General features: G+C 39.5%; 1 protein-coding gene across 2 annotated transcripts in view; it reads right to left on the minus strand.

Annotated features, from left to right (window-relative positions):
* Window positions 1–14641, minus strand: part of ush1c (Usher syndrome 1C) — a 212481-nt gene that overhangs the window by 163662 nt on the left and 34178 nt on the right. For both annotated transcript variants that reach the window (XM_043705961.2, XM_087996593.1), the window contains exon 4: window positions 7208–7346. In XM_043705961.2, the coding sequence (XP_043561896.2) occupies window positions 7208–7346 (139 nt within the window). The remainder of the gene's footprint in view (window positions 1–7207; window positions 7347–14641) is intronic.

Consider the following 14641-nt stretch of genomic DNA (forward strand, 5'->3'; position numbering starts at 1 on the left):
CAATAGTGGTAGAAGTTGGTTGCAGAATCTGAACACCCAAGATCATCTGCACTGACTAACCTCTGCCACAGGATGGAGCTAAGGACTTCAGTTTGATTTCAGAAAGGAAGCAAGGACCAAGGAGCGCAGAAGCAGTGAACACTTATTCTCAACCTGAAAAGTGAGACAGGTGGTGGGAGGTAAGGCCATTGCAAAACAATACTGGGGAGACATGAGGGCCAGGAAATACCAAAAGTGGCAGGCCATTAGGAGATTGAGACCTACAACAAAGCAAGCTGAAAGAGGAGGCCAGGAAGACAGGGCAACAGGGAGGAAAGATTTCTTATCCACAGTCAGAACAAAAAGGGAGTGAATGGGATGTAGACATTTAATGAGAGTATACTAGACCCTGGTTTGTGATGATGACAGATGTTGATAACTAATCCACAAATGACATTAACATTAAAATGGCAATGCAAAACAAAAAAAACATATATAGGCTAAAAGCACAAATAAGGTTAAGTGGAGCTTAAAAGAGGAGGACTTGCACCTGGTTTTGAAGGTGCATGTCCATAACTGTAGCCTTTCCCTCCATGCTATGCCTCTGATAGGACCAGCAGCTCTTGGGGACAGGCAGCCATCTTTAATATGATGGCAGGCCTGCCTGCTGTAGTCTGTGAAGTACTGCCCTGTGTCTTAGTGTCTGTGAAAATGGAGTTACCTTTTCCACCTCCTGTTCTGCTTTCAAACCAAGTGTTGGGAACCCTACTGGATCCAGAAATGTCCCAGCTACTGAGTCAACTTGACCTATTACAGTAAGTCATGTAAGAGCTGCACTCTAGCACTGCCAAATTGCTGGGACCTGCTACTTTGCTGTCCTTTCAAACATACATGCTATGCCGTATTCAGCAATTCAAATAAGTGGCCAAAAACAAGCCCAAAAAAAACTGCCCAAAGTAGTATCATTCTTCCTGCTGTCTTCATGAGTCAAATAGGTGGGCAGTCTCTGTTTGCGTGGAATTTAACTGATCTCATCAGAGGATGGTTTGAGTACTCGAGTTTTAATGCATGTTTAATAACTCTGAATGGACAATACTCCTGAAAGGATTTCAGATGAGGACAAGAATGCACTTAACTCTGCACATGGCACCCTCTCCTGACAAATCTTGACTGCGTGAACTACCATTGTCATGACTCACGAATAATGAATGGTTTCATGAATGCAAGGTTTTCCAAGATGATTACATGGCCAGAATGGGGACAAAGCTGTGGACAAACTTTTAGTGTCTAAGATTTCAGACAGAAAGAGGAGTTCTCAAAGAGAGATGAAAGGCTGCAGGCCGTGTAGTTAGCATGTGTCTTTTCTGTGGCCTACCAGACATATTACAGGAGGAAAGACAATTACTGGTTGAATAACACATTGATGGCATCAAATGAATCTGGAATGTTCATGCTGTTAACACAGGGAGCTGGGAAGGATCATAGGAGCTAGCTTTACTGCTGATAGTCAGTTCAGGACTTCTCCAGAATATAAGAGAAGCCCCTTTAAATACTGCCTCAGCAGAATAGCTGTACGTTTTGGCCTTGCTTATAGTTAGAGAGAGGGTATATTTTCTGTAGTAATAGCGTACGAGTTGCTTACTAAATAATGTTAAGTAAGTGTTGGTTTTAATTTTTTTAATTCCAGTAATAGTGTTGAAATTGAAGTATTGTCCCGCATTTACTTTATGTGGATCAGTAGGAATTCAATTATCTTTGTAAAAGTAATCCATCTCAACAGGAGTTGTAGCGATGGGCATTTCGAAGATGAACTGAAGAACAGCTGACCCATTAGAACCACAATCCAGAAAGAATCAAAACGTTTGGAAAGAAATGTGCAGTGGATGAAGCTGATAACAATGGAGCAGTTAAGGGGATACTTGTTGGATTCATTGCAGAGGAGGGCACAGAAGAGTGCAGAAGGATTGGAGAAAAGGACTTAAGAGCTTGTGGAGATTTGTTTGGAAAGTAAACACCAGTATGGGCTACTTGATCTGAGTGGCCTATTTAAATGATGCAGGTTCAAATGTTCTAACTCCATGTTTAGCTATTAGCACGCGACATAATTTAACAAAACATAGAGGAGAGGGGAAAACTAGCAGCACTAGCAATTAAAACTCATAAAAGGAAACTTTTTTTTCTGTTGAAATTCGCTGTAGTGCAAGTGATTCATTATAAATATTGTGACAATACTTATAATATAATGTACTGTATACAACATATCATAATGATGTGTTGGCCTTCATTGGTAGGGGGATTGAATGTAAGAGCTTTGAGGTTATGCTGCAGCTCTTTAAAGCCCTGGTTAGACTACACTTGGAATATTGCGTTAAGTTCCACCTCATTGCAGCAAGGATGTGGAAGCTTCAGAGAGGGTGCAGAGGAGATTTACCAGGATGCTGCCTGTTCCGGAGGGCATGTCTTATGAAGAGGCTGAGGGAGCTAGGGCTTTCCTCATTGGAGCGAAGAAGGATGAGAGGTGACTTGATAGAGGTGTACAATATGATGAGAGACAGAGGCAGAGTGGATAGCCAGAGAGTTTTTCCCAGGGAGGAGAGATGTCAGAGGTATGTTCTTTACACAGAAAGTGGAGGGTGCATGGAATGCATTGCCAGCAGTGGTAGGGTTAGAGTGGTGCTGGAAAAGCACAGCACGTCAGGCAGCATCCAGGAAGCAGGAAAATCAACATTTCGGGGAAAAGCCCTTCATCAGGAAATGTCGATTTTCCTGCTCCTCGGATGCTGCCTGACCTGCTATGCTTTTTCAGCACCACTCTAATTTTGACTCTAATCTCTAGCATCTGCAGTATCCACTTCCGCCTGGCAGCAGTGATAGCATACATTATGAACATTTAAACAATTCTTGAATAGGCACATGGGTGCTAGTAAAATGAAGGGTGTGCAGGTTAGTTTGATCTTAGAGTAGGATAAAAGGTCAGCATAACAGAGGGCTGAAGGCCTTGTACTGTGCTATACTGTTCTATATTCTATGCTCCATGTTCAGTAAGGTTGGATTTTAATTTAAAAATATAGGCAGGTGAGGTTTGGTCTATGAATTTTTTAAAAATGGTTTGAAAGTTATTTGTAACAGTAACATAAACACATCATTTCCAAGAATGCCTGTAATCCAGTCAAGCAGTACACCTGTATTGGATGGAACATACTGCAGGGTTTACAACATACCAGGGTCCATTATTATAGCTTCTGATTGCAGCTCATAAAATTCAGGAGTTGTGCTCAGGTGGGGGAATAATTTCCTCATAGCAGAGGAATCATGTTCTCAGTTCAAAGGAACAAGTCACCTCAGCAGAAATGATTTTAGTTTGTGAAGCTTCCAAACTGGGTGAGTTTGTATAAAAATCTTCAAGCTTTTGAAACTGAAAATGTTTAGGCCATCAGAAGTGAGAGATGTTTATGCTAGCAGTCTCAGAAACAAATCATAAATCTGTCTCAGTAGTCCAAGAGTTGATTAAATTAAAAAATTTAAGAGATTAAATAAGATTAATATTTCTCTGCGATTAAGTAACTGTAAAACGAAAATGTTGGAAAAATAGTTGAAACGTGGTTTTGCTGTTTTTGTTTAGATCCTTCTCATATCGGATATGCATGGGGAATGGGAATTGAATCTGCCAGTTACTTTAGAAATATTAGTGGTGTCTGAGAGAAATCAACCTATTGCTGCCTCAAGATAAATGTGTATTTTAAAAACCAGTGGCCACAACTGCTCATAAATACTATCAGTGAGGTTTTAATCAAAAGGAAAATGAGGCACCAAATTATCAGTTCCCAGAGCGAAGAAATCCAATCCTGTCCCAGTAAGTCAGTCACTCTGAGTAAATTCTGCAGGAGGTTACCTTTCTTATTTCCAATTTTGATTCTTGGGCTATGCTGTTGCGGGAGAACTACAATACACCTTTCTGATTGCCAGCTACATGAGAATTCTGGACAGTTGGGTGCAAGATAACAGCGATTGTACTATATATAACTTTGTATGCTCTTTTTCTTTGTATTGAAACTTATATTTTGTTAATGAAGAACATCTGATGCTTCATGTTTCTATGACTAACCTCCATATTAGCCATGTAGAAAAATTAAATATATGATATATCAAGCCATGGTTCACTCTGGGATCTGACTTGTCCCAGTAACATCATCTGGGATTGTAACAATATTTACAAACTTCAAATATATTCATTGGTGACAAATTTGAAGTAATTACTCTACAAATAATTATGGATCCCTTAAAACTGGTAGACATTTGGACAATTTTCATCTAATATATCTCCAATTATGAAATCAATAGTTGACTAATGCTGCAGATTGATTGTTCCTGTGAGGGAGAGAATACTATTACAAGTATTATTACCATTTTCATAGTAAATTGCCAAAACGCAAATTAGTGGTGGCTAAAATGGAGAAAATTAAATTCTGTGCTTTTATTTACTTTCAGCACAGGAGCAACACAGAAATCTTACTTTATGTACAATAGGAAAGGGTATCTTAGTTGATATGCATTTTATTTTGCACATTTCTTTCCAGTATGAATAAAGTACGAGCTTAAACAGTAATGTGAAAAAATGAACTTGTTTTGCACAAAGAATCAAGTGAAAAGGTAACTGTTGCGAAGACAGTGAAATTCCAGACAGAGTCTGCTATACAATGAGATTGCAGTTTTGAAGAATGAACTTCCCGTGTATCATAATTCTTCAACTAACTGGTTAATTGTCCATCAGAAAGTCTCTTCAGGAGCCAAATGTGGCAATCAAATAACAAAGAGTCTTTAGAGATCCGATCAATTATATTTTATAAAAGGAAATTTATCCTCAATTTATTGCAATTTATGACCAACAACTTGGCAATGTTAATCTGACTTCAAAATAATATGTTGCATGTATTCAAAATACCACTTGACAAGTTAAATCATCCATGTACTTCTAAAAGGTCAGCAATGGAAATTGCATTTAATTGCTTTTATTGATAAAATATTACTGGATGAATGCACCACAGATACAACAAACCAAGATTACATTTAACAAAATAAGTAAAATGCACTAACCAATCTTCAAAAGAAACACAAGTTAAAACAAATACAATGGATCTTCAAAAACAAAAATGCATAAAATAAATGATTGCCCAGTAGTTCTCGAATTGAGAAATAACTTGGTCCTATTCTCCAATACTGAATGCCTTATTTCTCAACTCTTGCATATCCTTACAGGGTGGAGTGGAAATCTGCCTCATAAAATGTATAATTTCATTATGAAAAATGGACTTCAAAAGGGTCGGAGTACGTGGCCCAATATCCATTGCATACCTTCTACCCATGGTAATAAGCAATATTATTTGTCACTGGAGAAGAAAACAAACTTGCTAAATTTATTTTCTTATGTACTCCTTAAATAAATGTGGCTATACCTGTGACTGTACCTCTGAGTATAAACTACTTTACTTTCACTTATGCATTTGGCAATGCTTCATGGGAAAAGGCATGAGAAATTACCGATATATATCCTTTCAAAACAAAAGTCAAGCAACCAATAACAAGCATAGACAGGCACATGATGATCCAAACTTTATATGCTCACACCTGCAGGCCTTCAAACCTCCACACTGCCGAGAGCAGCAGTTAAACTTATTTGCATATTGAACAACTTCTTCAATCTTATTCATTTCCTCAAAGTACAAGTGTTTCTGTAAGGGCCCTTGTATTTTTTAGATATGCTTGTGTCTGCTTGGGATATGCAGAATGTTCATTGTTTTAGACTGACTCAGGTCTTCGTCCTTTCCTCTTTTTCGGGTACAACAATAATTGTATTGTTGCTGTTACCTGCTCCTGCCCTAGGCTGCCAAAAATAACATCTCCCAAAAAAAAGGCTGATCCCTGTTAGTTTTAGGTTGACAGAAGGCTCACACAACTCACATCCTGCCAACATGGAGAAGATGTTTCCACTAGTAGGAGAGAGTAGGATCTAATGGCACAGCCTCAGAGAGAAGGGACGATGCTTTAGAACTGAAAGGAGGTGAATTTTCTTCAGTCAGATGGTGGTGAATCTGTGGAATCCATTGCTCCAGAGGGCAGTGGGGGCAAAATCATTGAGTGTATTTAAGACAAAGATAGATAGGTTCTTAATTAGTAAAGGGGTCAAGAGGATGGGGAGAAAGCAGGAGAATGGGGTGTGAAAACATATCAGTCATGGTTGAATTGGCCGACCAGACTGAATGGCCTAAATCTGCTCCTTTATCTTATGGTCATTCACATGTGTATTTCCTCTCCAACAAGGAGGAAAGTAAAAAAGCTCAGAGTAAGCATATGTTCAGTCAGTGGATGCAGTTCATTGGGTGAAGACAATAATGAGGGAAAGACATGAAATCACAATCATGAGACTGAGTGCAAAGATGAAGATGTGAGAAAGAACATTGATAGAGTGAGGTAATGAACCTGCAAAGTAAGTGTTATCAGGAACTCTGTCATGGATTACTCTTGAGAAGACAGAGGGGTTAGGGTAATGTGCACAGGAAATATGCTCTCCTTTCCGATCCTTGTCATTACATTGCCACCCACATGGAATCTAAGAACATAACACTACACCCCTGCTTCTAATCTCCTGTGTCACCCATAAACATCTAACCTAAGTGTCAGTATCCATTTCCTTCAAACTATTGCTCTGACTCCTTACAAACCCAGCAGCCCAGCATTAAGCAGGAGCACAACTTTCCTGGTTTGATCCTGAGTGTTCATTTGTGACTGGCTCAAAATGTTAACCCTTTCAAATTGAAATCTCCATAATTGTTATGATACCAACCTGTTCTCACACAAAGTGAATACATGAAATAGGTTTTATTTAAGGAAATTGCTAAAATTATTTGATGAACTGGCTGTAGTTTCCAGCTTTCTGGAGAAGCTAGAATTTGTCACTATCCTTCTTCAGCCATGCTTAGGGACGTGCTATAAAGAAGGGACCTTCTAAAAAACGTCACAAAACTCTCTGCAACTTATCTAATCTGGTATTGGCATTATCACAGGGCATTGCTAAACAACCTAGAGCTGAAAAGGTCATTCTCCTTTTATGAGCTTGCAGATGGGCCATTGCCAAATAAATAATTTGGTGAACCAAGCATTCAGCACTGTTACAAAGATAGATGATGTTTACTGAAGCACTTCACCTCTCTTACATGACAGTCATCCTTACCTGTAGGCCGACATTGTCTGCCTGTCCTCCTTTTACTAACTGAGAGATGAAGAGGCCACAGTTAAACTCCAAACCACCTCGCACACTCAAGCCAAGGCCTTCAGGATGAGTTCGATCTAAACGCACTTCTTTCAATTTCCTTCAGGGTTAAAAAAGAATACTGAATTACAAATATGCGTTAAATTCCATTTATATAATGGTCATTTTTTTTTTTCCTTCATACATTGGGAGAGCAGATTTTCACAGCCTGAAATTATACATAAATACGTCGGCATACATCGCAGAGCAAGTGGACCATTAGTTGGCACTTTGCTTCTGAGCTTCAATTTTCAACTTTTTAAATTATTTGTGAGCTGGTATTTGGGCCCATTTCCTGTTTAAACTTCATTAAGGCTTCAGATTTAATCTAAAATATTTAAATCAATATCATATATGGTTTCCTGATATTTGTTAAGATTTTCTCTTTTTCATTGTGATATTGGGTGGAATAAGAACAGGGAAAGTGTCACAGACAGAAAATCTCTTAAATGGTCTTCTGGTAAGATTTGTTGTAACAATTACAATAACAGATTACTACATTAGACACATTCCTGTTTCTGAACTTTTTATGAAAGCATTTAAATTTCAGGAGTCGGGTGTAACAAAAAGGTCAGCATCACTTTTGCTCTATGTCGTAAACTTGCTTATAAAATTTATGTTCAAGTTTGTACAAGGTGCAAGCACTTGACAAGCCACAGACCGTGATAAATTTACAGGCCTGTAACATAAGAAACAAATTAACCAGATTGACCCTTCTAGAGGAACAGCAATACAAGTGGGGAGCAGGATCACTCCATCTGACACTTCCTACATCAATAAAATGGTAGATTTTCATTAAAAATGTGGAAGAGTGTCATTTTGCCTTGAATATTATTATTCTTTTTTAAACCAATGTACTTTATGTTTATCTCTTCCATTTCATAAAATCTAGAATATACAGCAACCTGGTGACAAAAACTTAACAGGTGGGATCTAGTCATCAGCATTGACCTGCATCGGAATTGAAAAAAACAGTAGCAAACAGTGACAATGTGGCAATTGTTGGCTTTTGCAGCACTTGGAATGGTGCTCTTGGAATCCATAAAGCAGGATTGAGACTACTCAAATTTGGCAGCATTTAGTTGACTGTCCTGGGATTCAGCAAAAATACTGTAGAGTTTTGGAATGTGGAAAGCAAAGAGTTTGGCAGAATTTGAGAAGGTGATGCTGGAAGGAGGCAGAGAGTGTACCCAGCTGGGGAGTTATGGGCCAGGCAGAATTTTGTTCTGTGTATCTAATCATAACAGAAGTACTTATGTGATGCATCAGGTCCGAGTAACAAAGGAGAGGGTTGCAGGATTCTGACAGCAGGAAGGTAGTTCTAGGCTTCACAGTATGAGAGGGATCTGCCAGCGCTGGGTGTAAATTACTTACTTAAGGAGACTTTATTGAAAATTCATATAAGTCTCAAGTGTTTTCAAGAAAGTGAGGACTATGGATGCTGGAGATCAGGCATCTGCTGTTTTTTTCCACTGCCACACTTTTCGACTGAAGTCTTTTATAGTAATTGTTGTATGTGGTAATTATCAAAAATGGAATATGACAATAAACACAAATGAATTGAAGCTGATTGCAGTTTGGATGGGTAATGGGTTAGCTGACAATGTGCTTTAATATTTTTAGGATTTGCACTTTAGTGTACGTTGGCTACCGCAAAGCTTACATAATAACAATCATTGCACTTCAAAGACTGCAGAATTTGACAACTCTGAAAATGGTCATAAGAATGGTGGTGTGCCCTAAAGTCATAATCATTGCATCTGATCTAAACTTTGTGCTGTCTGCTTATGAAATCTTTGTAGTGTGTAGCCAGCATGAAACACGCGACTGAGTGGCTGCATAAATGAGAGGGGTTAACATTAATTTCAAGTAAGCTGGCACTACCTAACACCAGCTAATAATTTTTAGGAAAGGTGCCAGCAGTAATTTTAAAAGCGATTCCAATTTGGGAAAGACAGAAGAATGACCCAAGAACGGACTCTAAAATTTTTGGATGCTGCGTTGGAGAGGAAGAGAAATATCTTCAATCCATGGAAGGCCAGGGAACTCTGCCGATGAACTCTCAGAAGTCAGACTGTGGCAGTCAGTTAGTATGGCAGAAGCCTGCTCTCAAACATCAGAAAGGATTTACTGACACTGAAGGGGGCGCAGAGGAGGTTCACTATTTTGATTCTGATAGAGGGTTGGCTTATGAGGAGAGATTGAGTAGACTTGGACTATACTCAATGGAATTTAGAAGAATGAGGGGCTATCTTATACATGCATATAAAATTATGAAGGGAATAGATAAGATAGAAACAGGGAGGTTGTTTCTATTGGCGGGTGAAACTAGAACTATGGGGCACAGCCTCAAAATAAGGAGGAGCAGATTTATGGCTGAGTTGAGGAGGAACTTCTTTACCCAAAGGGCTGTGAATCTGTGAAATTCCCTGCACAGTGAAACAGTTAAGGCTACTTCGTTGAATATTTTAAAGGCAAAGGTAGATAGGTTTTTGAAAAGTAAAGGAATCACGGGTTATGGTGAGCAGGCAGGTTAAGTGGAGCTGAGTCCACAAAATGATCAGTCATGATCTTATTGAATGGCGAAGCAGGCTCAATGGGCCTGATGACCTACTCCTATTTCTTATGTTCTAACAATTTCAGAACAGTGATTCAAGCTGTTCAATTATCTTATAAGAGTGAACATGGTCAGTAAATGCATCTTCAATTGCAATATCTCACCGATAGCCTTAGACGCCCAACGCGGCACGGTGGCACAGTGGTTAGCACTGCTGCCTCACAGCGCCAGAGACCTGGGTTCAATTCCCGCCTCAAGCGACTGACTGTGTGGAGTTTGCACATTCTCCCCGTGTCTGTGTGGGTTTCCTCCGGGAGCTCCGGTTTCCTCCCACAGTCCAAAGATGTGCGGGTCAGGTGAATTGGCCATGCTAAATTGCCCGTAGTGTTAGGTAAGGGGTAGATGTAGGGGTATGGGTGGGTTGCGCTTCGGTGGGGCGGTGTGGACCTGTTGGGCCGAAGGGCCTGTTTCTACACTGTAAGTAATCTAATCTAATCTAATCTAATCTTATAAACAATAAGAAGCAATCAGAATTTATTCCTAACATTCACACCTTCGCCTGACTCTCACCTACTTAGCAGTGCTGCAAGCTTCTCAGTCACACCTTGAACACACTGCCAGCAATTTAACTGTGACAGATTCATTACCCAATCACAATTCACTACATTCACTGATATATTGACACATTGGTACACAGTTGGAGGTAGCAGTAGATATGTTCAAACCAACCTTATCAAGAATGTTATTACACACCTCTTGAGCAGGTGGGACTTGAACCGAGGACTTCCAGCTCGGAAGTAGGACCATACCACTGCACCATAAGAGCCTTATCCGGAGTGGCAGTATCTAACCTTCAGCAGACAGTCTCAGCTGTTTGTCCATACTCCAAATAGACAGAATGGTGTTCAATGAAATTGCCACAAGTGAGGCTGTGGCTTGTACAGGGCTGAACCTAATCTTCCTTTTACATCCCACTATTTCTTCTCATTTAAAACCTGCAAATAGTATAAACACACATGTTTTCCTTACTTAAACACATGCCTCTCCCCACTCTATTACCAAAAATGGCTAGGCAGTAGTGGAATAACATGGGGAGCATGAAAAGGAAAGCAGCAAAGAAGTTAAAAAAAAACTTGTCATCTGCAACCTCCAGTTCAGATAATGCCATGTGTGTACCTTAGAGGATAAACCTAGAAGGGGACCTGTATGTGGTGAGACAAGGACACAAGTGCTTATAGACTGGACAAGGTGATTGAGGGCAAGGTTCACTAATATTGAGCATGCACAACAAAATGCTTGGTGCATTGAGGTTTGTCAGAAAGCTTGCTACCAATGTCATGTAGCATGGAGGAGTCAGCACCAATTTGGAACGGGACTTCACATGGGACACAGGGACCATCCTTTCAGAATGGAAATGATGGCCAACTCTATTAACACACGACAGATTCAACTATAAGTAAATCATTTGAGGGCACGAGTCTCAATTTCGATAGTAACTCAAACAGAAGCCACTTGAGGTTTTGGTACTGTATTGGAAGCTCAATCTGAAATGATCTTGCTGCCATACATTATCTCCCGCAACTCGTGCAAGGTCAACTTGTTGCTATTCACTGTTAGACTATTGTATCAGAACTGCAGATACCAGAGCTCAAAGAGACTTACCAATCCTCTGAAATATTACTGGATTGCCGAAGTGCTACCCCAGTGGAGATGCACTGTAGAGCATGAAATTGCTACGTTATTCATTCCTGCAATCTTCTATTATGAGACTTGCGCTGTTATTATTGATCAGCATTATCTAGCACAGGTTGCTACCATCAATGTCAAGATGGGACAGAAAGAAGCCTGGCATTTTAGGTTCAGAGCTTCTTGAGGTTGTCCTGCAAGACCATCTGCAATTACCTCCACAGAAAGGTAGTTGAAACTTTATTGCTGGAACAGCACAGCAGGTCAGGCAGCATCCAGGGAACAGGAGATTCGACGTTTCGGGCACAGGCCCTTCCTGAAGAAGGGCCTGTGCCCGAAACGTCGAATCTCCTGTTCCCTGGATGCTGCCTGACCTGCTGTGCTGTTCCAGCAATAAAGTTTCAACTTTGATCTCCAGCATCTGCAGACCTCACTTTCTCCTCCACAGAAAGGTAACCACCTTCCACCTTCAAATATGAAGAGAAACTTTCAATTATGAAGAGAAGAGTCAAGAAGAATAGGAGGCTAGCATCCCAGTATCAGGGACCAGAATTATGAAAAAAAATTGGGTCCTGGAACTTTGAAAGAATTTACACTCGAGGTGGGTTTTTCTTTCTTTAAACCCAGACAGCTACACTGTCACCAAACGGACAAAGCATCACTGGCTGTGTCAGCATCCAAAGTGATTTAAGAAGGTAGTGGGGAACCATCTTTTTAAACCACGTAAATCAATATTGTGACAATACTATTGCTTTAAGAGGTATATATTGTCCTGGGTGTTTTGAAGGGAGATTTTAAGGCAGAGATGCTGAACTGTCTATTGAAAGCCCATAAAATAAACAGCTTGTGACATATTTTTTGAAGTAGGAACAATAAATGCAGCCTGAATGGGTGGGGCAAGCTCCCCCGGGACCAGGATTTTTAGTTTTACTCTTCAGTAGTTGTTGCTGGGGTTTGAAGCTGGGCAGAAGCTGCAGTACATTTCTCCCTGCTACTCTCCTTCTCTGAGTTTTCTCTTGGTGTTTTCCTCGCAGTGGAGAACTGCCCTGTGGGACAATCTATTTGGCTGAACTTGCCTTTGTCAAGGAGGTTTCATGGGATGTTACTATATTAGAACATTGTTTATTAGTTAAGTAATCTATTATTCTGTTTAGTTTTCCAGTACAGTTAAGTTATTCCAATTTCTTCTTTCTTTTGTTGTATTTTAACTATAGTGTATGAATAAAGTGTGTTTTGCTTCAAATCTGATAGTTTGACCAGTAGAATTGTATCCAGAATGCAAGGCTTGGCACTTGCCTTTAACATTAGAAAGAAGTTACAGTTTAGACTGTCATCTTGATATATTTTGAGGGAGTTTGGTCTGGTCCAATACAATATGATTTCCTTTTGCTCGCAGCAACTTCTGGCATTTTGACATGGAAATGATGAACAAACAGTGACATATTTTCAATTCAGAATTACATATAACACAGAAGGGAAGTCACATGTGCTCTAAGTCCCTGCTACTATGTTCATTCTTGTTGGATGAAATCACAGATTTGAAACATGATTTCCAAGAAGGTGGAATGAGACATTGAAGTGCTTTGTGTAGAGTATAGTCATGATATGCCAACAGAGGATCAATATATTATAACAAATTACTGCTGATGCTCGAGATCTGAAATAAAAACAAAGTGCTGGAGAAACTCAACAGGTCAAGCAGCAGCTGTGGAGAGGGGCAGAGGTAACATTTCAAGTTTAATATGATTCTTCTTCAGATCTGGGTGGGGGGGGGCATTCGCTGTCAGGATGATTGATCCTGATCGTTTACATCCCGTATACAAAGGGGGTGGAGGTATAAATGAAACACATAGGGAGACTTCTCGGAACAAAAGACAAAGTGAGTGCAATGGCAGGAAAGATATAGATGTTGAATAGGTGTTAATGGTATTTGTGAACTGCTGAGAGTGAACCATACAAACAGGACATGGAGGGGAAATCAAAATGGAGGACAATGCTCATCTGTAAAAGTTGTTGAACTCAATTGAGTCCTGAAGGTTCTAAAGCGCTAAAACAAAAATGAGGTGCTGTTCCGCCAGTTGGACTTCATACTGGTATGCTGGGATGTTTCTTATAGACAGAGCAGAATAGCATGCAAGATTGTTCAGTATGTAGAAAAACGAATGGAGCTAAAATGGATTCAAACCAGTGTAAGGCATTTTTTGAAACTCTTCTTCACACAAAGGCTTATTAATAATTTAAGAAACATCCACAAATAATAGCAGATGAAAATGCCCACAGAATCTATTCAAAAACAATTGTTAACTACCACGGGCACATTAGGATATCTCTGATGCATGCAGTGAAATGGGCTAAATGGTCTTCCCCAATCACAAGTCAAACTGTGGTCAAGTATAGCAGGAGTTACATTCATTGTCTATAAAACTTAGTTGAGTGACATGTTTTAATTAATTCCTTCTTTCATGAATACTCCATTTTTATTTTGAAGCTTGAAAGAGATACAGTAAAGCCATGAAGTAAATTCCCGTCATATAATTAAAAAGGCTTCAGAATTTCTGGTGTGGGTCAATAAGTACTCAAGCATCTAGTAAAACAAGGAAATTCAACAATTCAACATTGTTTCTCTTCATAAAAGCTTCTTATTGTAGAGAGTTCCACTGTATGATCCCAAGTGAATTCATTACTGTATAACGCATGGATAACAATTGCAAGTATTGTTCAGACAAGAGTACTTCCAAACTGTTTTCGTAGAACCCACTTAATATTAGAAAGCTGTCATTCTTTCTGCATATGAGAAAAGGTTGTTTGAGAAAGTCAGGTAGATGTGGTACCTGACTTTTTAAACTTGGTAATGAACATCACTACAGCAGGGAATCTGCCATCTCATGCTCCCAGAAGAGCACTGGACTTATACAGTGAGTTATGATCTGTGGAAACATCCCTAGCATATTATTAAAATATTGTGTCCATTTATGTAAACTCTCTTACTGTCTGATTTTTCCGATATTACCCTGAAGGCTTTATTACACTAAAGGGGCATTGCTGGAAAAAAGACTTTGTTAAATCATTTCATCATGCATTATTCAGGACAATTCACAAGCAATACCCAAGTA

This window comes from Chiloscyllium plagiosum, unplaced genomic scaffold (assembly GCF_037043375.1).
Source record: "Chiloscyllium plagiosum isolate Xiang-an unplaced genomic scaffold, Cpla_swu_hap1 HiC_scaffold_18, whole genome shotgun sequence".
Taxonomy (NCBI): domain Eukaryota; kingdom Metazoa; phylum Chordata; class Chondrichthyes; order Orectolobiformes; family Hemiscylliidae; genus Chiloscyllium; species Chiloscyllium plagiosum.